Here is a 23,969-nt window from a genome sequence, read left to right on the forward strand (position 1 = left end):
AAACGAATGTTGTGTATGTGTCACAGCTGTGACCTGGTGGCCCTTGGCAACGGCACAGCATGTCGGGAGACGGAAGCCTTCCTCTCGGAGCTCATCTCGCGTGGACACTTCGAGCCGGTCAAGCTCAAGTACTGGTGAGTGTGCGTTCTACATGCTCGTGCAGTTTGGGGCGGCTGCATTTTGCCTGCAAAGAGATGCCCATGTGCTCTTTGCTGTCAGTGCACACTAAAGAACTCCGGGTGGTTGAAATTAATCTAGAGCTCTCCACTACTGACCCCCGTCCTCTTCCTCCTTTTAGTGCAAAAGCACTTATACGCTCACTAACACCGGCCAAGAATCTTGTCACCGATCTTGTGCCCTGTTGCCTAGCAACCTGAGTTACTACCTGAGCTTATGCGAGTTACACTGGTAAGCTCGAGTAAATTCACATGAGCGTTGCGCCAGCTGCGTGAGAGGTTGCTCAGAAAGAGCTAAACATGGGTTGCACAATCGGTACCAATGGCCGTGATAAAAACAGCCACCTTCCAGTGCAGTGGCGCATCTCTTAACTGCTGCGCCGCTGCGCTGGTAGTGGTATGAGGACTCGCCACTCTGTCTATAATGTTAAGTAGAGAATGACCAATTCTGCATACCTATATAGGCATTAACCCACTAAAGATGTTACGTCATACTCTTAAGGCGGAGCTTATTAAGTGTCCCCTCTAATTAAAGAATGAACACCTGCTTTCGCACATCTACAGTCGACGACCCAAAATTCGGACGCGTGACTTTTCATACGTGCTTGATTATTCGGACTTTTTTGCGGCACCGTGACATAGCCCGTAGGACCAATGTATAAGAGTGCCTGAAATTTCGGGCGCACCTCAATTGACTGCTCGATTATTCGGACCTCGTCGCCAATACCCAAGCCACCATACTGTGTGTACAGTAGAACCTCATTCATTCAAAATGCAGGAGATATCGAAAACTTGATCAAACAAAACGAAATCCTAGCTTAAAGGGAGCCTCTTAAATTGCGATGCTGAAATTCTGCTGAGTCGGCACATTGCGCCCGCATGGTTTCGAATTTGTGCTGTTCTTGAACATCTTTTGCCGCATGAACTTGAACAGTAGTCCAAGTTTGCTGAACTCAACTGTGTCGAGTCTTTCGTCCTGAATACAGGAAGAGGTAGTAAAGCGCGTGTGAGGCATACGGCTTCACGGAGACGGCGAGCGCTGAAAGAAATAATGGTACATTTCAAAGCTAGGTCAGCATACCTGCGGCAAAACATACCGGAACTCTGACTTTTTTTTCGTAAAACCATAGACAACTGACATTTCGATGACAGGCAAGATGCCTCTCATTATATGCAAGCCGCCGCAGAGTGCCTATCGCTGGATACGATGCCAATTTTGGCTCTAGTCGCTAGGCTTAATGCTAAAGGCCAACGCCGACGGAGCACTTGCTTCCGTCGTTTCTCGGTCCTTATTGTTTCGCCATCTTCGCATTCTCATTTCAGGCTCATCGTACTGCGGGTGCAGCGGCATGTTCGCTTTCACGTCTAGACTTTGTCCCAACCCGTGCTTTCATTGGCGACATGCCAAGGGCGCAGCACAGCCAGGCCGAGGTTGCGAAAGCGGTCGCCGCCCATTGTCTGTGCACATAACGCACAGCGAAATTTTGTCATGAGCAGCTTCAGAATGCGTGCAATACAACTGACCCGTCCTTCAGGCATGCTGGCAATAAGTTCGTGATTTTTTTCGGTGAAATTTGATTTTCGGGACTGCCCGATTTTTCGATCGTTTTCGCAGTCTTTAGAGAGTCCGAAAAATCGGTTGTCGACTGTACTCGGTTTAACTACGTTGAATCCCTACCAGTTTTCTCTTCCTCCCATCATACTTTTTCTTGCAGTATGGTTCAGGTCATCCGCCTTGCATGTGGCAGATGTGTGGGGTTTGATCCCCGGTGCTGCTGGGTACCTGCTGGGTACCTACTGGGTAATAAAATGGGTACAAGCTTTCTCCTGGCGTGACCCTCGGGTTCTAGAGGGTGAATGACTTGGAAAAATGTGTCTGGGACGCCACCTTATGCTACAAACAATACCTTGCGCCATGGCGCTCTTTAGGCAAAGCTGCCATTATGCCATTAAAATTCAACATCATGATCAGTACGGTTCAGGTGTCAACTGAGAGTGCGCCCATTACTGTGCTTTTTTTTTTCTTTCCAAAGACATTTGCTTTTAATTTTGTGCTGGTCTTGGTACTGCAAATGTAAACGCAGCAACAGATAGAGCAGGTGTCTTCAGGGAAATGGGCATGCAAGGAAGTTGGTGCCAGTCTACTATAAAGGGAACAGCAACTGGTCTCGCAGTTCTGTTTTGGGAGTGGATGGATAAACAAAATAAAACAAATGCAGCACGGTCGAGGAGAGTGGTGTGTCCGTGTACTCGGTCACCAAGGATGCTGAGGCTGAACTGCCTGGCCTGGACCCGAACATTCGCAGTGCAGGTGAGTGAGTGAGTTTTTTTTTTTCTGCCATGCAGTAAAGGCGTGGGAGCTACTGATACAAACTTGCCTGTGTTCACATAACATAAATGCTTAACATATAAATTCAGTGTAAACTAAATGTGGCAACATAAACTCTAGCCACGTTGTATACTGTCAGCTATCCTTGAAACCTGTAATTTTCAGGAATCTGTAGAGTACTAGCATGTTCCAGCAGTTGCATACGCATCTATTGTCTCCCATTAAGAACAACTCGGTTAAGATGAATTCTTCCTTCTTGGATAAGATGAACGATGTGAGACTATATTGGTTGGTTTCTTATAGGAATCAATGTAAAAAAAAAAAAAATTCCCTTATAGTGGAAAGAGGGACTTTAGAAAAAAATTTTATTAATGAAGTTGCAATTATGAAATCTTCAGGGAACATGTATTTTTATGCGCCGATTCCAATTGTGTAATTTAGTTTTAAGCAATACAAGTCCTTGTGCACTTATGAAATATTTTAGGTGACTTTTTGCCGAGAGCTTTCAAGATATTTTGTTCCAGGGAACTTGCTAAACTGTGTGCTTCTGGTTTCTCTTGACATCAAGTAATGCAATAAGGGTAAAATTATCATTGTGCCTATCGTAGAAGTTGAGTTATAGGGTTTTGAATTTTCCACTTCAGAAATGGGAATACAAATTTTTCTTCCAGTTTCTGAAGTGAGAACTTCAAAACCCTATAACTGAATTTCTATGATAGGCAGGACGATAATTTTGCCCTTATTGCATTACTTGATGTCAAGAGAAACCAATGGCACATGGTTTAGCAAGTTCCCTGGAGCAAAATATCTTGAAAGCTCTCGGCAAAAAGTCACCTAAAATATTGCATAAGTGCACAAGGACTTGTATTGCTTAAAACTAAATTACACAATTGGAATCGGCGCATAAAAATACACATTCCCTGAAGGTTTCATGATTGTAACTTCATTAATAAAAAATCGTTTTCAAAACCCACTTTCTCCTTGAAGAACTTCCACAGCAACCGTGAACTTTCGATGTGCCTGCACAGCCCTGTGAAGCAAAGGAAAAAATTTATAAAATGCTTCCCTGTAAGAAAGTGCACCCTGACAAGATAGCTTCCATGCAACTTCACTTAATTCATGTGGAAAAGCTGTCTTGCAGGGGGCACACATCCTTGCAGAGAAGCTTTATCGCTGATGCAGAAAAGGCAGGGCATTTTCGCTCCTGCCTGCGTGCGGTGCAAGATGCCAGATCTAGGTATCGTGTGTGCGTCATATGCCACGCGTTTCCCCCGGCGGGCTAAAAGGCCCATAGGCGCCTTTGACTGCTCGTTGACTTAGGGCTTATAACTAGGAGCAAAGTTTCAATGAACAATGAATTTTCAGCTGACACAGTCCCATTATGAGTCAGTGAGGAATTAGGGATGGCGAGATATCAGTCCGCATGGGCGTTGCATGCGGCAGACAGAAAGGTGCATGGTGCACCTGCTCCTATAGTTGGGATACAACTCCAGGAACAAAGCAGCGGTTCCGGTCAAAGGACCCGCTTCCAGCCAATGGTGTCGGCCGATTGTCATGAGCCTGCTAGCGTGACAATGCAGGGAGTGACAGATGAAAGGGGATAGTTCCCTCCTTGTGTTGTCGGGGATAGTCTCTTTTTTCTTAATTGTCGCGCTGCTTCCCGCATTGTCATGCAAGCAGGGTTATTACAATTGGCCGATGCCATTGGCTGGAAGGGGGTCCCTTGACAGAAAAGCTGCTTGGTTCTTGAGTTGTATCAGACAACTATAGTGCTGGTAACAGCTATGGTACGCAAGGAGCGAGGTAAGAGAGGGAAGCATGGCGACCCAGCTGGCTGCCTTCTGAGTGCTCGGAGCCTCAAAAATTAAGTCATGAACAAAAAAGAAAAGCACGAATAACAGTCGCCGTATCAGAGACAGCAAAAAAAAAGAGACGGTGAAAAAATAAAATGACCAATGACGTTTTCAAGTGGGATGACAGGAGCTTGTTTCATGCCCTCATTGGTTCAGCTCACTTCATGCATAGTGCCATTATGTTTTCACTGCAAGGTAATTTTATATATATTGTTTTCATGTAATGTACATTTTTGACACTCTAGCATGCTCACATATCATTTTGAGGCTCACTTCTGATAAGACGAATATGTTTTCTGGTCTCTTCAAATTCATCTTAAAGAGACTGTGAAATGGGGCCAAAGTTGCCGATAAATGTGGTCAGTGTGTAAGACAAATGCTTTTGAGCATTCATACTAAGTACGAGTCCTTGGAATGGAGCCAGCAATTTATTAATTTTTTAAAACTCGCGGGCCGATTGATGTTTTTAAGTGACGGTTTTTGGAATTATTTTTCTAAACAGGACACGTCACGACTGTGGTGATGTTATGGTGAGCGACAAGGTGCCTAGCACTGCAATTTGCGTCTAGCATGATGTCTCAGCTACACTTCCAGTAATGGGACAGTCGTCCGCTCTACAGTTGTCTTTTGAGCTGCCAGGTGCGTAGGACTGAAAGGGGGGCGGGAATGATGCCCCTACGTCGCCACCTAGTGCCCAGGCACAGAGCGTGGAGTCATTGCTGCCGTTGCTGGCATTCAGCAGCCGGTTTCTACACAGGGCATACTTGTAAGGTTTGAAGCCTATTGTAGTGGTCACGTGCCAGAGTCGCACCTTGAGATCTGGATTCACGATGAGCTGTCAGTGACAGCGGTGAAGTATATGCAAGTGATTGCACCGACATTCAAGAAAGTGGGTGCGGCCACTGGAAGTAAATAACCTGGGTGGTGACGCGTGACATATTCATGTGCGGGAAACAGTCCCAAGCTGTTTTCTTTATCTTTATTTTCTCAGACATGCTGGAGTGCATGAGCTGGGGGGAGGGGAGGGGGGGAACATTATTTTTAATCGCTGATGTCTTCAGTTTTACTGAAGCTAGCTCAAAAATTCTTGTAATGAGGTGAGTAATGGGATACCTATCATAGCTCTGTTTCGCTTAACCTGGCGCTTAGGCTGACTCTTTTTCTTTTTTGGAAAAACAACCATTCAAAATTGGGAAGGTCGGCCTATGCTCATAGTCAGCCTGTTTGTGGGTTATAATGTAGTTTCAGTCAAGTAGTGGTAGTGCATGCCCCGTGCAAGTCCCCGTTCCCGGTAGGTTGCATGGAATCTACGCATAAAAAGAAGTCATACATTTGTGTGCTAATCAGTCCCGCTAAAGAAAATATATTTGAATTCCATGCCATTTGCCTGGCTCATTCGCTCTGCTCGTCACTTTGTCCGACAAGTGGTAGTGCAAACTTACGATAATCTATGGGGCATGATTTGCACCGGAATCTGAAACTGCAGGACCACGAACAGTTCGGTTTTCCGCTTGTCAGTACCTGCATGTTAGTGTGGAAAACATAATGGAGTGCCATTTTTACACTTTTGATCTTCATTTGCTTCCGACCGCTGGCCTTGTGATTGCATAGTTACGCGTTAATTGTGCTGAGTTACATGCATGCTGTGATACCATCCCACGGGAACCTACAGCAGAGTGAGGCAGGGGTAAGGGGTCGGTGATATGCATCTCATGGTGCTGTGTGCATGAATGCACTCCTTGTGGTTCACTATGCACGAAAGAAGTGTGTGACATCACTTGTCCTTGTGGCATGGTCTGCAGTGGGGATTGCACGGAGGCTGCAGGACCCCCTGCTGGAATATGTCAAGGTGGAGCCCAAGCACCTTGGAGTGGGCATGTACCAGGTGAGAGAGGGTAATACTGATGCCTGTTTTGCTAAAGGAATACTGCATTAAATTTTAGGCGGTCTAATTTTCTGCTGGAATGAAAGCTGGAGTTCCTAAGACGACTGAAACCGCATCGTTTTTTGCATGAAGGCAGTGGAAAGCCCTTTTTCCCCTCATTTTTTTCCTTGAACTGGTGCACCTGGCGGCGGCACCCCGAACTACTGCTCCTTGGAAGCTGTGACCTCACGCGTCTCCCTGCCTCCGTGCCCGGCTGGCCCAGCCGCTTCAGCATCATGACGTGTGCGTGCTGCAGCTGCGTGGACGTTACGACATTACGCACCACGTAGGGGACGTGCTGCGAGTGCCGTGGCTTGTGTCCAGAGTCCTTTGATGTCGAATTTGATCCACGTGGCCGCCAGAGGAGCAAGGAGTGGGGGGGGGGGGGGGGGACGAAAGCATTATTCCGCTAAAGGTTGTAACAGTAGTGCGGCAGGAGAAGAGACGCCATGTCATGCCTTTTCAAAGGTTGCTAAGCTTTGAAGAATGGATCCGTGTGGCGCAGCTAGCCTTCGCGACAAACCTTCTAGGTCCAAATTTTTATCGTGGCAATTTAATACACAGTGACTAAGATATAAATTTTTCTCTGTTCCGAATCCACATGACTGAAACGAGAGTGCCTCAAACCTGACTCATTTCTGTACGTAATGTCACGTACTGTATTTACACAATTGTAAGTCAACTCGGATGTAAGTCGACCTCTTCACATCACGTTTCTGAAAAAAAAAAAAAAAAACTTGGGAAAAAAAAAACTTGGGAGGTCATTTATGCTTGGCCTTTAATAATGGAACGCGATAGCACTATACTGCGGCCTCCACTTATCACCAGCTGCTATCAGCTCCCGCGCGCGGGAGCACTCGTGGGCACATTCCAAAACGAAAATGTGTTAGTCACTGGACTACTCATCCACACTCACGCCATTGTCCTCACTAGCGCTGCCGTAGTGATCGCTGCTGTGGTCCCACAGCTCGTCGTTCTAACATCGTTGTGCAGCGAAATCCCACACTTCGCAAACAGCCACATTATGACCTCACGTGGAGCAGCCGGTCGCTTACCGGACCCGATGCACAAATGACGAATGAAGAAGCACTACATTAAAAACTTGCGAAACGTGGCTGGCAGTAATCAAATGGATCAGAGGCAAAGAGAAACCATGCGTGAGCGGTGTCAGCTCTTCCGTTGGCTACAGACACTCCCCGGCGCCGCTGTTGTTCCAAGTGGTGGTGCCACTGTGATTGGAATAGCGGCCCTTCCATGAACTATTGACGCTCCCTTGAGCGCCGAGTGCGCAGTTGAAAATAAACAAAAGAAAACTAGGACGACACCTATTAAGAGTAGAACGCGAATGCATTATCGAGCCGCCGCTAATTTGCTGCTTACCGACAACCACCATCGGCTGCCTCGCGCGGGGTGGGGATGCCGGTTCTGCACGTTGACATAGCAGGTGCTCAAGAGCGATGCAACGGATTCACTCAGCAAAAATGACCACGCTGTGGCATCCCTGCTGTCTCGTTTGTCGCGCCATTATTTATGGTGCGATGCATTGGTTTTGATTTTAAGTCGACCCCCCCCCCACCCTCCCCCACTTTAGATTTTCAGAATTTGAAAAATAGGTCAACTTACTATTGTGTAAATATGGTATATTTGTGAGGGAGACATTATTGAAGACCCAGAGCCAGGCAGGAGGGTGCAGTTGGTTTTGTCCTCGATAGCAGTAATGGCGGTCAATAAGCGACAGCGCAAGTGCTACATCGTTGTCTTCCAGGTCAGCTGTGCACCACCTCGCAGCACAAGGTGGCAATATTTCCTAGAAAGCGCAAGACCGAAAGTATGACAGCCGCGCTTTAGCGAAAAAGGGATCTAAACTACATGAAAATTAGAGGTCACTTATAAAGAGCACGGAGTTTACTGTAAAAAATGTGCACTCTGTAGGACATGTTAGTATTTTCTGTATTTCTGTATTTTCCTTCTCAAGAGACAGTTCGGAGGTATTTTCACTTGTTCCAGTTTTTTCGCTGATTCAAACACCCTCCGACGGAAAATCATCACGGATTCGATGCGGAGCAGAAATACACATTATAAACACACTCGTCTCCCTTATTCTGAATTTGCAGTACATTCACTGAACAAACTGCCCGCAGGCAATATATGTGTATGCTTGAACGGGTAGAAAATAAATACTATATCTTGTAATAGTGTTTTCATGTAAGCATGCACAAATATAAGAAAAATTGATGAAAAACTTCCTAGCTCATGCCCGAGACCACCAGAAAGTAACAACGTTGACAATTTACTAACAGGCCAATGCCACAAGAATCGCGTGCCAGATCCCGTTCGTGAGTTACGCACGCAAGTCTGGCAGTGTAGTAAAGTGCTTCAGTCACAAAAATTGCGTGCTGCATACTTTTTCGATACGCCGATGCAAATAAGTTGGCTGCCTTTATATGTCGAGCACTCACTCGGCTGTTCATGCTGCCTACGTGATGTATAAGTCCTATTTCAAATCTCCCCCGCTCCATCACGGCATCGTGGCTGTTCTTTTTAAAGCAATGAATGAAATTCGTGCCTTGATTTACCTTCGGCAAAGGAAATGTTTTAATACTTAATTCAGGATAACTTGTCTCGGTCATATCAAATTGGATTATAACATGCTCAGCTACCACTACGAGGAACGTGCCTGTGCAAAATATCATCCTCCAGGCTCTTTTTACTCGTCGTCGCTTGGAGAGGCAGCGGTGTTGTAGCAGTATGTCTAGTCCATGGTCATTTCGATATCTGAATGATATAATCAGTACTACCACTGTAACTTTCCAAGCTGTAACTGTCGATCTGTTTCATGTTTTCATGCTGCCAACTCTGAACTTCCAGGCACGACAGCTGAACCGATGTCAGCACGGTGGGGTGGAGCAGGCCGCCGTGAGACGCGTTGTTGTCACGCGTGCCCTGCCTGAGTGGGCGCGTGTGCACAAAAACTACAAAATAACGCCATGCATGCAAAAATAAATGAAATAAAGACTGAAACTTTAGATAATCGCATCTTCTGAATCCAATTTCGGCGATTTTACAGCAAGTCGCATTTTAATGCAGTATCCCTTTAACCCACCGAACTGCTGCACCTTTCAGAGCTGGAAGACATGCCTGGAGGTTCCAGTGGTGGAGTCCCCGATTTAACTGTCTTTCTTTGGTCAAAATGCAGAACCTCGACACATGTACCCAATTGGGCTAGCTGGTTTATTTCACGATTTTCAAACTTTGGAATGCAAGACAGAAAAAGAAGACATTGCCACTGCCTTCGCTCTCTCATGCCATTCTGCCATTCACTTGGTTCAGATTGTAGCTGGAAGATGCATACAGGTTATTAAACTAAATTTGTTCCGAACCTGCTAGCATGTGTGCCATTGTAAAAGCATAGCTTGCTGGTCCAGTTGGTGCCTTATACCAGATGAATTCACAAGGACGATGCTGGACCATCGTCCTTCTGAATTCCTTCTCTTGTGTACGCGTCCTATTCTGATGGTTGCATCCTCCTTGTGAATTCCTTCTCATGTGTATGCGTCCTGTTCTGCTGGTTTCTCTACCTGGTGCTATTACAACTTTTACATTGTGCAGCGTGTGTTGATGTGGTGACCAATTATTTTCCTGTATCCATGTCATTTCCATGTCGTTGCTGTATCCATGATTGCTGCCCAGGGCACATCCAGCAATGTGAAAATTGATCGCTTATTTGTCGTCATCATGCATGGAAATATTGTGCAGCCTTGTCATGCTGGAACATGCACAGAGATTTCTATCCCATTGTTGCAGCCATAGTGCACACCATTGTTGGTATCGATGCATGGAAACAGGTGAATCGCTCTGTGAGCATGCATGTCACACATAATGATACTTTCTCATTTGGGCTAAGACTCTGAGCATTTAATAGCATTCGACTGTGCATTGGTGACTTATTGTTCTAAGTAACACTCAGCTCAGCTACAAATTTTTAACCTCTGTGCAGTTTAAGCAAGTATAATTGACATGTGGCCTCCTTGCGCATAAAACATGGCTTTATATACAGTCGAACCCACTTATAACGATACCGGTTTTAACAATATGTCGGTTACAACAATCAAAAGCTGCTGCACCGTCCACTTTTGTATGTTTTCTATGGTAAAATAACCCGCTTACCATAATGCCCCCATGCCGCATTATCGGTTATAACAATGAAGTCTGGTTCCTGAGTGCTCGTGCCGAAAGGTAGTGGAATGTGAAATCCTTGAAAAAAAATAAATAAATAAATTCCAGCCACTGCACCCTCCCCGCCGCCCTCTCATACAATACAACCTGTTTTCCGGCCTTCTCCGCATTGTCAGCCTCGCGCGCCCAACTCCCGCTGCCCTTCCACCCCTCCACACACAAATAGGCTGTGCCCATAGCTCTACGCCGCGCCACCCTCCGAAACACGAAGGGACCTCGCCAATACACTGACAGCACTGATCTGCTTGCTCGCTCTTCATTCTGCGCAGTTCTGCCAATGAATTTGGTTGTTTGTGTTAGTTGATTGCGTCGAAGTCATTCCTGGCCACGTGGTTTCTCCGTCTCGTTTGAATCGGCGCCGAAACAGAAGATGGCTGATCCGCCCGCTGATTATTGGATGACGTTGCCGGTGAAAAGAAAGCGCACGGCTATCGATTTGGAGACTAAGTGCAGTATCGTGAAGGATTACAAAGACGGTAAGAAAGTGTGTGACTTGGTTCGGAAGTACGCACTATCACAACCGACGGTGTCGGCGATCATCTGCTTCGCTGAGAAGTTCGACAAAGAAAAGTGCTCGCTTGACAGTGGGCGCAAACGTGTTCGACAAGGCGCCTATAAGGAGGTGGAGGAGGTCCTCTATGAGTGGTTTCTTGGTGCCCGTGCCCAGAACTTGCCTATCACCAGGCCGATTCTGGTCACAAAGGTGAAGCAGTTTGCCCTGCTGATTAACAATGTGGACTTCCAGCCAGGTGGCGGCTGGATACGGCGCTTCAAAGGGAGGCCATGGAGCAGGATGTCGGCAAGCTTCGCGTGAGGCAAGCAAGGCTGACGGGCATGGGGGTTTTCTCGTGCAAGCCAGTGAGAAGTATGTTGCGAGATGCTTGTGGCAATTTCACCCCAGCGTTTCTTCGGGATTTCTCAAGCTGATAGGCAGCTGCGGCAGCCTTCTCGTATTTTTTACAAGGCCCCTTTCGGGGCCACCAAAATGATGCCTCGGCGGAGCTCGCATGTCGCCATCCGTGACCCCTCTTTGCAGTTATGCTTTTTTTCGTGCAACCAGTTTATAACAATTATCAGTTATAACAATGGAATTTTCGTGGCACTCAGATATTGTTATAAGTGGACTAGACTGTAGTTGCTACTTCAATAAGGTGTTGTTGCTACTGTCAGCCAAGGTAGGACTGCAGCATGGCGAAGGCATTTTTCAGTGACCTTCAGCCATTGCAGCCATGTACCAGCCAATGGCATCTCGTGCCTGCAAGTTGCCTCATGTGATTGCTCTGTGCGAGTGCCAGTCTTGTTTTAACTTTCTGGTGTATTTTTAACTTTCAGTTTGGCATGGCTTCCCTTGTTATTGACATTTGAATTCTTTCTCATTGTCCTCCCACCTATAGCATGATGTGACCGAGTCTCTGCTGAAGAGTGCCCTCGAAGGAGTTGTGGTGGAGTGTGTCAGCTTTGTGGGCGTTGACATCAATGTCTGCCCTGAGCCCATGCTTAGGTGAGAAAATTTGCTCCCATGACCACCTCTTTTTGTAAATGGAACGGCCCCTTGCACACAACATTAGTCCCAGGCATTGGTATTTCGAGCTCTCTTTTTCAAAAAGTCTCTATAATTGGGGTACTGAATCCAGGACACCATTTTTGCATGTTTCAGCAGGCCTAGCTTCCGTTTCTTTTTCTCTTGCTGGAATGCCACTCGTGCAGCAGTTTTACAGCGAGAGCTGTTAGCGACACCGATTGCCGAACACACAGTGTTGGCGTAGGCACCTGCACAGTGATGGAGTGCGGAAGGGTGGGAAAGCAAATAAGGGGTATGGGGGGTGCTACCGTATGCACCCCCATATGTACACGGTTGTAAGTCGACTCGAATGTAGGTCAAGCCTCCATATTGCATGTCAGGAAAAAGGGGGGGGCATGGCCGTCGGCACATTCCACAACGAAAATGTATTAGTCGCTGGACTACTTGCCCACACTTGCACAATTGTCCTCACTAGTACTGCCATCGTTATCGTTGCTGCGGTCCCATAGCACATTGTTCGGACGTTGCTGTCCCGCGAAATCTCTCACTTCGCAAACAGCCGCACCATGACATTGCGTGGAACAGCTGAAAAATTTGCTTCGCTGCAACCACCACACCTATCACCTGTTCTGAAATGTCGAACTTGCGGCCTGGCTCCCAGTTGTTCATTTCTTCGGCATAAAGAATGACAGCCATCTTGAATGTAGCCGTGAGCGAGTGCCGAATGCTTACTGTACCCTGAGCACTAATGACGACTGACGAAGCACAACAGTAAACACTGGTAAAGATCTGGCCGGTAGTAATGTCAGATGCGTCAAACAGAGTCAAGGAGAAACTCTATGTGAGTGCATCGGCTCTTTCATGTTCTAACTCCCCAGAAGCACTGCCATTCTGAGTGGCAGTAACACTGAGATTGGAACAGCAGCCCTTTCATCAACCAATGACACACTCATGAGTGCCAAATGTGCAGGTAAAAGTAAAAAAAAGGAAAAAATCATTTCAAACACGCACACACAATAGCCAAAGATCTACTTTGTAGAGTCGTAGGCCAAACATAAAATTGCAAACATGCTGCAGCATCCCTGATATCGTTTGTCTCGCCATTATTAATGGTGGCATGCTTTGGTTTTGACTCTAAATCGACCGCCCGATTTCGGACCAAATTAAAAAAAAAAGGTCGACCTACAATCGTGTAAATGCGGTACATATGTAATGTTGCTTTCCTTTACTGGTGTTGTTTTCATCACACAGAGCATATTGCAATAGCTCTCACTGGGCTCTCGCATTATGCAGTATGGTATAAATGCTACTCCTTTTTATGTTCAGTTATCCAAATTCTTAATGTGCGGGGGCATCATTTTGACAACCATGTGCAGGTTAGAGCAATTGTGCATATTTTATTGTTTGTGCATGCAGTTGCAGAAATACAGTCGAACCCTCATATGTCGATCTCGCCAAAAAAACCTGCGAGTTTGATGTAACAAGTAGTTCGATATAAAAACAGCAGTAAATTCAACAACACACAGACATGTTGAGATGGAAAAAAAATGTGTTTCTATGATAGCCACTCACTGTGTGCCGATTACCAAGCGAAAATAATCGCAAATTTTTTTGTTTAATTTCATTGCCTCTGAGAGAACACATTTTTCACTGTATCGGTGGACTCCGAATGGCTGAGACCGCAGCCTTCTATCGACGCACAATAGCAACAAACTACAACAATCCCTCGTTATAATGAAATCAACGGGACGGTGAAAAAATTCCTTTTACTTGGTAATTCAATATAAGCGACCACCCGAGAAAATCTAAAGCAGTCGAGCTTTAACTGTGCCGGAACTGCATGGAAGCCAAAATAAAGTGTATTCAAAGAAGCAAAAATATATTCAGGTGCAAAAAAGGCAGTGAGCTTTGCCTGGTTCAAGTTCTTACCGGGCGCATGCAACCTCTGCTCTAATCTGACCAAGCATTGCACGAGGCCGCGGTCGCCGCCCATGCATTCAACCTTTGGGGTATTTCGAAGCGCGTAGGTACTGGCCGCTTGTATGGGGGTTCATGGAAGACTACAAGAGTATCGTGCTGGAAATCACCGCAAATGCCGTGGCTCGAGTCTGACATTGTGTTTGTTGCACTCAAAAACGATTAGCTGCTCATTGTGGGTATGCAGCGCAATCGTGAAAACTGAACGGTTTGGGATTAGGTGTTTTGAATGATTACTGGGCAACTTTTTCCCAAGGCGTGCAAAACGATGTTTGCAAAATGAGAGTTTCTCGGCGCACAGTTTTCGATGACATATGTGCTAATCTATGGTTTGAGCGTTGGTGTTTGCACAGCGTCGCTTCCGCACCGTTGACAAATGTCTAGGAACAAAAATCATTGACCCTGCCACGCATTAGGCCGTTTGTCTAGTTGGATGGTGCGAATTGAGCATGACCGGCTCGAGAAAATCGCCGGGGGAACACCATGGTTGTGTTTACCCGCCATGTTGATAGCCTGACTCGCTACTGGCGGCGCTCGGATTTTTCGTGTTTTTGGCAAGTTATCAGCCGATTTGCACCGTCAAAAGTGCAACAAAGCTAGGGGTGGTGTATTATTGTGAAGTAGTCCGATTATAGCGAGTGGTAAGCAAATTGCTAGACCGGCTTCTCCAAAATCGTCTTCCCGATTTGTTAACGTATACTCGTCGCGTCGAACATGGCAGAGGGCATGCGACCAGCAGTCGCTTGCGTCAAGGCAGCAGCTCGACAACACCATTGTTCACACTTGCAAGCGTGACCTGCGGGTCGCCTTCTCGTTTGAAGCGAAAACTCTTGGGAATGGTGTTTGCACACTTTTGAGTTTCTCCTTTGGCCGATGTGAGACAATTAGGCTTAGCGACGACTACGGCAGCCAGAGAGCAGCTCAGTTCGTTTCCCGGTGCGTCCGTGGTCAGTGTCGTTACCGAAATCTCGGCTCGCTCGCGACTCACAAGTGTGAATGAGCTCATAATCGGATGGACACTTTTGTGCTTTCAGCACCAGAAGTGCTCTTTAGAGCAGTAAAATTTTGCTCATCAAGCGCACCCCATGGAATGTTACGGCACAAGTCTGCCCGCGGTCTTTTGGCCACTTTCGGCATTCAAGAGACCACAGTTTTCTGGCATTGTAAGACGTCAGGAAAACTTTATTTTTGTGTCGATTCTATCACGAGGGACACCAGCGATGAGACTTCGACCTATTCGGGCGCGCTGCGCCATGGAATTTGACAGCTTCCGTTGCTCTGCTGTAAACAGCTGGGGGCACTCTGCATTCACTTGGTACTTGTTACTAGGCAGGTCATTGTTTGTAGGTTTGGTACTTTTGTGGCCTGTTCTGTGCTGCCTGCATGAGACCTATTCGTCTGCAGTATTAATTTGACACTGCATGCGCAAAGGGTCGCACGCTCGGCTCTGGCGATGCCTCCGCTCGCAACTTTGCTCTAAGTGTTTCAAGCCTTTCATGCGCTTTGAGTAATGCGGCTGAAAATGCATGCGTTTGGGTCAGGACCGGAAGAAATTTCAAATAAAGTGATATTTCGATTAAAGCGATTTCCTTGTAATGAGGGATTACTGTATGCTAAGCACACGGAGCACATCGAGGCACGTGGGCACAAATTCTCACAAGTCCTTGTCACAATTCACATCAATGATGTCCTGGTTATCCATGACCTTGGCAGTGATGTCTTTGTCTGCAAGCACTCCCGCGATCTCAGCATCATTGTCTGCGGAGACGGTGGCCTACAGCTGCCCCATCACAAATAGCATCAGGAAATTCGGACAGCTGGTTCCACAAATCAAGACCCACGACGGCATCGTCGAGCTCTCCTGACAAAGAATTTGCTCCATCTTCTCTGGGAAGCAATTCTGTATAATTTGGTTTTAACGTGACAGCGTTACAGACCCTCTTGTCTAGAAAATCCGTTGTCAGTGGTGTTGGCGTTGTGAGTGAAAACTCATGAGCATGACTATGGCAGGTGGTCCCCAGAGAGCAACCTAGGGCCAGGTGGGCCACCTTGGTCACGTGACTTCTTTGCGGCGTCATCACAACTTGCCCACCGGATAGTGAGAAAACTGCCCACCGTGGCAAGTGCGAGTTAAATTAATGACTGGTTGCTCGGGAAGAGTGACCTGGGTTTCACAAGACCCACCGCTGGGAGCACCTGCCATCGCTTAACCGCTGCCCCACTGCGCCAGGAGGGGTATGAGGATTTATGAATGTAAAATAGAGAATGAGCTTCTCGATATATCAGAATTAATCCAATATGCTGTCGTGCCATACCATTAAGGCAGAGCTTAAGTGTCCCCTCCAATTTTTTTACATCATTCCACGACTCATTTAGCGTAGGCAGAGTGCCTAAGAGGTCAATTTTTAGGTCTCGTCCTCGTACTCTGCATGAGTCGTTCAGTCAGCCGATTCCTACAACGAACCTTCACCGCGCGGATTATCCTTTGGCACAATGGTTGAAGCACTGACGTAGCGTTTAGCAGCAGGAAGCGAAGTTCAATGTTGCTGAATCTAGCACGGCAGAGATGGGCATGGCCATTGTCTACAATGAGGCAGACGTTGCAGTGTTGTTGGCCCATCAGGTCGTCGTTCGAAGACTTCAATCACTTGGCTACAAGTTCACAGGTCAGCTATGCTCTTCGATTTGACCTGTAGGTCACCGTAACTGAAAGCACGTTCTGCAAGCATTGCAGAGACTTCTTTTTTCCGCTGGGTCTCTTCTCTGCATTAGCCCGAACGTCAGCCTTGTGCTTCAAAATGGTGCTCAGTGCGCGTCTCGGAATCTTGTACGCAGCGGCGACTTCAGATTTCTTCTCACCTAGTTCAACTTGCTTGGTAATTTTCAGTTTCATGAAAAAGGGGAGGTTCTGCCGTTTTGTGGCTCCATTGCGTGCACAAGAGACAACGAACAAAAAAATTGGAGGGGACACTTCAGCTCCGCCTCAAGGTTATGACACGATAGTGAAATGGGTTAATTCTCATATATACAGAAGGTCATTCTCTGCTTTACATTTATACATCCCTGCCAGTCCTCATGGCGCAATAGTGCTGCGATTAAGCGATGCACCGCTGCCTTGTGATGGCAGGTGCTCTCAACGATACGCCTTGTGTGGCCCAGGTTGCTCTTCCTGAGCGACCAATCATGAATGTAACTACCACTTGCCACGGTGGGCAGTTTGCTCACTATCCGGTGGGCAAGTTGTGATGCGCCGTAAGGTCACTTAACCTGGGTTGCTCTCTGGGGACTGCCTACCAGAGCCATTCCCGTGATTTTTCGCTCGCAACGCCGACACCGGATTTTCTGGCGAACGGAGCCTTTAACACTGTTGTGTTAGAACCATGAGAAATTACTAATGGTAGCACGATACATTGTACATGCAAACTGCGTGCCAACTTGGGCACAACTCGTGCAACGCACTAAAAACACATTGTCTGTTTGGTTGGGAGCATGCCCACTGCCTACGTTATGGAAAATCCGCCTTATCATCAGTCTGCGTGCGCTACATAGCACCATTAGCACCCGCAGGTCCATGAGGGAAAACAGACGTAGGGAAATTTGCCGAGGGGAAGCCAGCTTCTTGAGTCGACCAGAGTTGTCCGAAATTCGATCTGTCGGATGTGACGGCTAATTTTCGTGCAATATAGCCGTAGATTTTCTTATACGATCACGATGTGGCGTTAAGGTGCTCAGAAATGATTTGATATAAAGGATAATTTGATCTAACAGAGTTTGATATAATCGGCTTCGACTGTGTTTGCATGAGTGGAAGTAAAAGCCCGCAGCCTTTTTTCTTCCCCAGGAGAGTGTCGGGCCTGAATGCCGGCACGGCCCGCAACATCGTTGAGTGGCGCTCGACCAATGGGCCCTTCTGCAATCGCCAGCAGCTACTCAGTGTCAAGCGGCTGGGCAACAAGGCGTTCGAGCAGTGTGCAGGCTTCGTCAAGGTCTTCCCCGAGACGGCCACGAAAGCGGGCGTGGCCAAAGTGTGAGCTCCTCGTCTTCCTGCGGGCTCCAGGGGAATGCAGTTCTCAGGACACTTCTGTCTCAGGTTTTTTAGTGCCTAGATTGAAGTGACAAACAGCAGAAACATGCTGGTATAAATGTTACTTGAAGTGTCAGTAGATGGTACTAGCTGTGCCAGCAATTGAGTGCACCTACAGCGCAAGTCCTTAGTTACGCTGCTCCTATAGTTGACTGTTCTTTGCACTTTCATATAACAATGCCCTTCTAGCGCAGTGAAAATAAACCTGGGCCCAGTTGCATGAAGCAAATAAGATTGTCTAGTTCCCATTCTAATCATATTCGTGGTTTTGAGAAACCAGGTTTGTGAGGGTTTAGACCACAAATAAGATTAGACTAGAAACTAAACTGTCTTATTTGCTTCATGCAGGTGGGCCCTAGTTAATCCCTGATTAAATGTGTTATCTACTGCTTCCACTGCACATAAGGGATTGAAACAGTTAGCGCCACCTCTGAGAGACTAATAGGTATGCAGAGCTGGGTATCAGTGACATCGTGGGCAGCCTTATTGATTGTAACTTGTGTGTGCCTGGCTTCAGTCACACAGTTCTAGGGTTGAATGCACAGACACCACTCGAAGTAGCGAATGCTGATATCATTTAATGCCAAGTTCAGGCTGTGGTATGAACAATACAAGTGGCAAGAAAAATGGGATACAACTGCTGCTTTTATTCATTGTCATTCCAGCTCTTGAGGCAGGCTTGCCTGAGAAGTGAACTGAATTAAAAGTGATCGTGCAGCCTTTATATTGCAGTTTTTTTGTACCCCACATGGCCTGTAGTTACCTTTGACATCACAGCCATTGTTCGGCTGTTCTAATCTAAACCAAAACGACATGAGAAAAGAAGTTTGATTATGGATTATTGAGTGGTTTTAGGCTAGTACCACATGCTAGTCCATGTATACTAATAAATAATTTCTTATGTATCATTGCATAGAAAAAAACATACAACCAAAATTGGATGTCTGCACTTCATTTAAAAGAAAGTCTGCGGTCACATTTATGTACACATTGCCGTGCCTACAGCTGCGTTCAGCATTTTAAAAGTACTATATTGAAAGCCTATTTTCCAGGCCTGTGCAAATATTCGATAATTTCAAATATTCGGTTGAATAATAAAGTACTTGATATTTGATTCAAGCCGAATGTTTGATATTCGAAATCTCGAAGTATTCGTCCCGAGGAGATAACGTTTCTGTAACTCTTGCTTTTTACCGGGATCGCAACGCGGCACACGCGTAGCCATAACCCTGACTCCACATCGTGTGCCTGGACTCCCGCGTGTGTGCCAGAACTGGTCTGCGCATGCAACAGAGGCGAGCAAGAGTATGCGCGGTGCCTAGATCTGTACTTGTCAGTTGTCCGCGGCCGCGCTACTCGTGGTGAGCACTTGCTGTAACCGCGCTCGGTGGAGTGCATCAGTAGAGGGATTTAGCATAGCGCGATCTGCTTCCGCGCACCACTAGTGCGCATGCGTGGATTGGTCCCACCGGGGCAGGGGTGCGAACAGCTGGCTGGCACTTTGTGACGTCGTCAGGGGGTTCTGCGCATGCGCAGTTGCTCCTTGAGGAATCTGATTGCCAGAGCGGCTGCGGATCGCGCTCTAATAGGAGGGCGCGCGTTTTTCTTGATCTCCATGGAACGAGTTTGAGCAGACTGCAGGTGCTGCAGCCGCTCTGTTAAGTGTGAAATTCATGAACCAAGCAAGACGACGCGAGCACGAGAGGAAGCTAGCACGAGGCACATTGTGGCGGGTTCTCCTTTCTGACGCCTGACTCAAGGTGGTACTGGGCACACAGTGTGTACGCTTAGCAGGCATAGGCGTGCGCACAGGGAGGCAGTGGAGGAGGCGACACTTTCACCCTAGTCATCTAATGGAGGTGCCAAATTTCCCCCCATGCATTTACTTTTTTGGATCTGTCCCATCGTTTAAAATGCTGGGTTTTGGCCATTCAAATTTTCTGACGATACTACTGAAAACTACTGCTCAATAGTATTTTGTACATGTTGCAATACCATCACATTGAAATAAATGTTTTTTAACTGTATGTCATCTTTGCGCTGCATTTTGATCTTAGGGGCTTGGGTGGGAAGGGGGGGGGGAGCGCTGCGGGGAAACTTGGCTACCCCTAATGGAGAACCGCGTACACTCTCTAGCAGGTGTTCATGGATTCGTCGCTTAACGCTTAAAAGCAATACCAGCTGCGCAATGACGCAATCTCAATTAAGACCAGCACTCAGGGGCATCATAATAGGTCCCGCCCCCCCCCCCCCAAATGTGTCGGCTCAGCATGTAGGCCAACAACTCCCCAGTTATCGATGGCCCCGTTTGCAGGATGTCGACAGACTTCAATGAGTGCGATAAAGTTCAATGCATTCTTTATTTTTTTCTAGTAATGGCCTTGTGTGGTCGAAAAATACATGATTTTTAAAATGCCTATTGTGCCATTCAACTTATTTTGTGTGCTAGAAGCATTTAAAATATTTGCTGCGAAATTATTTGAAGAAAATTACTATTCGATTCAAATTCGCTTCGAACCAAAAAAAACACTATTCACACATGCCTGCTATTTTCACATAGCAAACAGACGATGTGGGAGATTGCTGAGGCTTTCTCATATCACTGGGTCAGCCATCCATTTATCGCTGCACCCACAGAGAGGAAATCAGGTTGCTGGAAAGTTGCGTACTTATGTCCTGTGGAATTTTTTCCACGGGGACACTTTTAGTGGCTTATTTGTGATGACAGCAAAGTCGTTGGCATAACACGTCATGTGACTTTCACATGACACCATTTGACTTGAGCACCCCGAGACCATTTCACGACATATATTTCATCACCTCGTGATATCGCATGGCCTCACTGTTGCATGACCGAGACGTCACCAGCAGAAGGAGCTGTCTGAGCTTGTTCTGTACATGTGTTGATTCTCTTCTCCTTGCATCGAAAATTGTAAAAGCAGGGACAGCAGTGCTGGTAAAATGCAGGATTGTGTGAAAGCATAGTTGTTAAGGCTTTTTTTTTCTGCTTGTTTTCCAGGCTTTCTTGTGTATATTTTTATGTCATAGGCTCCTTTACATTCGAGCCATATGTGGAAAGCTCTTATCGTCTGCACATCATGTTCACAATTGGCTGACATGGCTCTGGTCTTCTGGCTTTGAAATTTTTTTTATTGCATTAACTGTCCTTAGAAATTCATGGCAAATGTCCCAGTCGTCCACGTGTCTTCATTTCCTCGGCACTATCCAACCGTAAACAACTGTACTATCTGCTCATATTGCGACAGACTCGAAGTCAATGGACTGTGCAGTGGCACAGGCGGGAGTGCTCGCGCCAGGCCGTTCACCAGTAAATCATGCTGTAACCATCTGTCATGTCATACTCTATTCATCAGCTTGCCGTCATATAGCAATGTGTAGATAAATGAACAAACAAATAAGTCTGAACATTGACATAGGGAAGTATGTTGTCGTTGTACAAGACCACTTATGCATGTAACAGGAGGAATGGCCGCATCATTTTTATTTTGTTTTTGCAGTGAAAAAAAAGATGCGCCTAGCCAGGCACAGAAATCTAAGGGGGCCAAAGGCAGTGATGGCTTCAACCCACTGGACATGACTGTCATCCATCCAGAGTCATACACACTGGCAGAACAGTGAGTGGCTTCTTCAAAATAAAGAAGTTTAGTGTCGTTATTCACTCTAAAGGTAATGTGAAATTTTTGCACAAAACTCTTGGGAATGAACCTCTGTCATTAAGCAAGTACTGTAACTAAAGCAGTCTTAAGCAGCTTTCTTTTATAGCGGCCGGTTGTGGTGTGGGACAGAAATGTTTATGGCACGAATTAGTGGCATTTGTTTTCGTGCTGAGCTCTTGTGCCCAATGGTATGTTATTGGGGCAAACTTTCTGGGTTACATTTTCAATCATTAGAGCATTATTAGACTTGTGCCATTACCTTGTGTGCTCACATTCTTGCATAAACGCACTGTGATGTTGAATTAGTTCGGTGTGAAGCATGCACAGATGTGCTTTAAAGCATTATATGCACTTAATGGTATGTTTTCCATCACTCCTACAGAATGTAATTATAGGCTGAATCATGAATAATGAAGGGAATCTCTCCTGCACCACTAATGTATCACTGGCACAATCCAAATTTTAATATAACAGATGTACCCCAAGTAATAAAAAGCATCATGTATAGCTTTTTGCACTGTCTATAGTATGTGCCCCTCCATTTTCCTCTTGATTACCTGTTAGTGTTCAGCCACTGCTGTGCGATCAGATCAGTGGGCAGTTTCTCCTTCTGCATGTTATTACTGGTTGGCCTCGTTGAAGTGGACCTGCTCTGTATCGTTGGCGAAAATTCAGTCCGAGTCAGTCAAGATGATGAAATGCTTTCTGGGGTGCTGCTCATTTACAGTGCAGTAAAACTCACTGCGCAGCCAGAGGCAGAATGTTCCGTTCAGTGTCCTTGAACCGAGAAAGCGGCAGGGAGCGATATCTCTTGTATGTTCAAGTTAAGCCTAAAGCGGTTTCCTTTGAACTGATTCTGGCTGCATGTATACCACAGGAGCAGTGTAGTAAAGTTATGCTTTCCCCAAAGACTGCTGATGGCTGATAGTAGTTTGCTTACCAGAACTTACTGTGCAGGGCTACCTTGTTTTGCCTTACTTTTGTTTAGCCTTCTTCTAGTAATTGGTAACATAGCATGCTGCTCTTTTTGGGATCTCTCTGCTTTCGCATCAATAACTGTACTGTAGGAACTTTTGGTAAACAGACTCACAGTATTCCGTAAAACTAGGGGTTTTCAAATATTCGAAATTTCAAATATGTATTTGTGAATGTTATTTATTTGTATTGTATTCGATTTGAGGAATTGATGTTCCAGAATTCCTGAATATTTGGCAGCAGTCGAATATCACGTCAACTTGCTAAAAAATCCCATCATGGCAAAACCACGTTATCCTGGCAAATTATCCGGAGATCGAGTTCAAGGGGTTAGAAAAACAGTACAGAGGCATGCTATTCACTTTCTTCTTCATCATTTATCACGTGCACCGGTCACGTTTGGACGCTGCTAGGCATGGACCTCGTGCGAAATTCCACACGTGCTTTGCCAGATATCAAACGGGATGACAAGATGACCGCCCACCCGCTTCGAACAATCTCATTGCAAAAGTACGCGATTTTATATTTGATCCTTCTGAAGAAAACTTAAGTATAACTGCTGAATTCTTGTCTGTTGTCATTCCAGCTCATGAAACACACTTTCCTGATCATTATAGTGAACTAAACCTACATGTCAGCAGTTATATAGCAGTTTTTTTTTTTTCATTCATCACGTGACCTAAACACACCCAACCTGTCACAGCCATTGTTCAGTTGATGACACTCAGACAACAGGAAAAAATTCAATTATAAATTATCCTTAGTGGTTACAGGCGAATACCGAGAGGTGATCCATGTATTGTAATGTCAAATGCATAATTTTAAAGAAGAAAACACGCAACTAAAATTGAGTGTGTGCAGTCCTTTAATGATCAGCGGCCCAGCAGAGAGCCATGGGTTTCCCCAAGTGTACTGCAACAGTACATAAGGCCGGGTACCCGTACAGGGGCTTCGGGGAGATGGAGAGATGTCGAGAAATGTTCGCAACCACCCTAGAACATTGCTCTTCCCCTTTCCCGTATTATATCTTCAGCCCCCATGCTGTGGCTGTCACAGAATTTGGATGCACCACTGTTTTTGGAAGAAGGCCGAAGCAGCCTGTGTGAGTGGTGTAGATGATGAACAGATGGGGCTGAAGTGTGATGATGTCTCCATTACGGCAGGTATATAGGTATTTCTTTTTAAATTTTGTTTGGCATTTTTTACTCAGTTGTTT

General features: G+C 46.1%; 1 protein-coding gene across 1 annotated transcript in view; it reads left to right on the forward strand.

Annotated features, from left to right (window-relative positions):
- The window catches only part of LOC144099480 (S1 RNA-binding domain-containing protein 1), a 66,677-nt gene that overhangs the window by 38,012 nt on the left and 4,696 nt on the right, over positions 1–23,969 (forward strand). The window contains exons 12-17 of the mRNA XM_077632811.1: positions 27–134; positions 2,396–2,487; positions 6,161–6,243; positions 11,913–12,019; positions 17,859–18,044; positions 21,620–21,736. Of these exons, the coding sequence (XP_077488937.1) occupies positions 27–134; positions 2,396–2,487; positions 6,161–6,243; positions 11,913–12,019; positions 17,859–18,044; positions 21,620–21,736 (693 nt within the window). The remainder of the gene's footprint in view (positions 1–26; positions 135–2,395; positions 2,488–6,160; positions 6,244–11,912; positions 12,020–17,858; positions 18,045–21,619; positions 21,737–23,969) is intronic.

Source organism: Amblyomma americanum, chromosome 7, assembly GCF_052857255.1.
Source record: "Amblyomma americanum isolate KBUSLIRL-KWMA chromosome 7, ASM5285725v1, whole genome shotgun sequence".
Classification (NCBI taxonomy): Eukaryota; Metazoa; Arthropoda; class Arachnida; order Ixodida; family Ixodidae; genus Amblyomma; species Amblyomma americanum.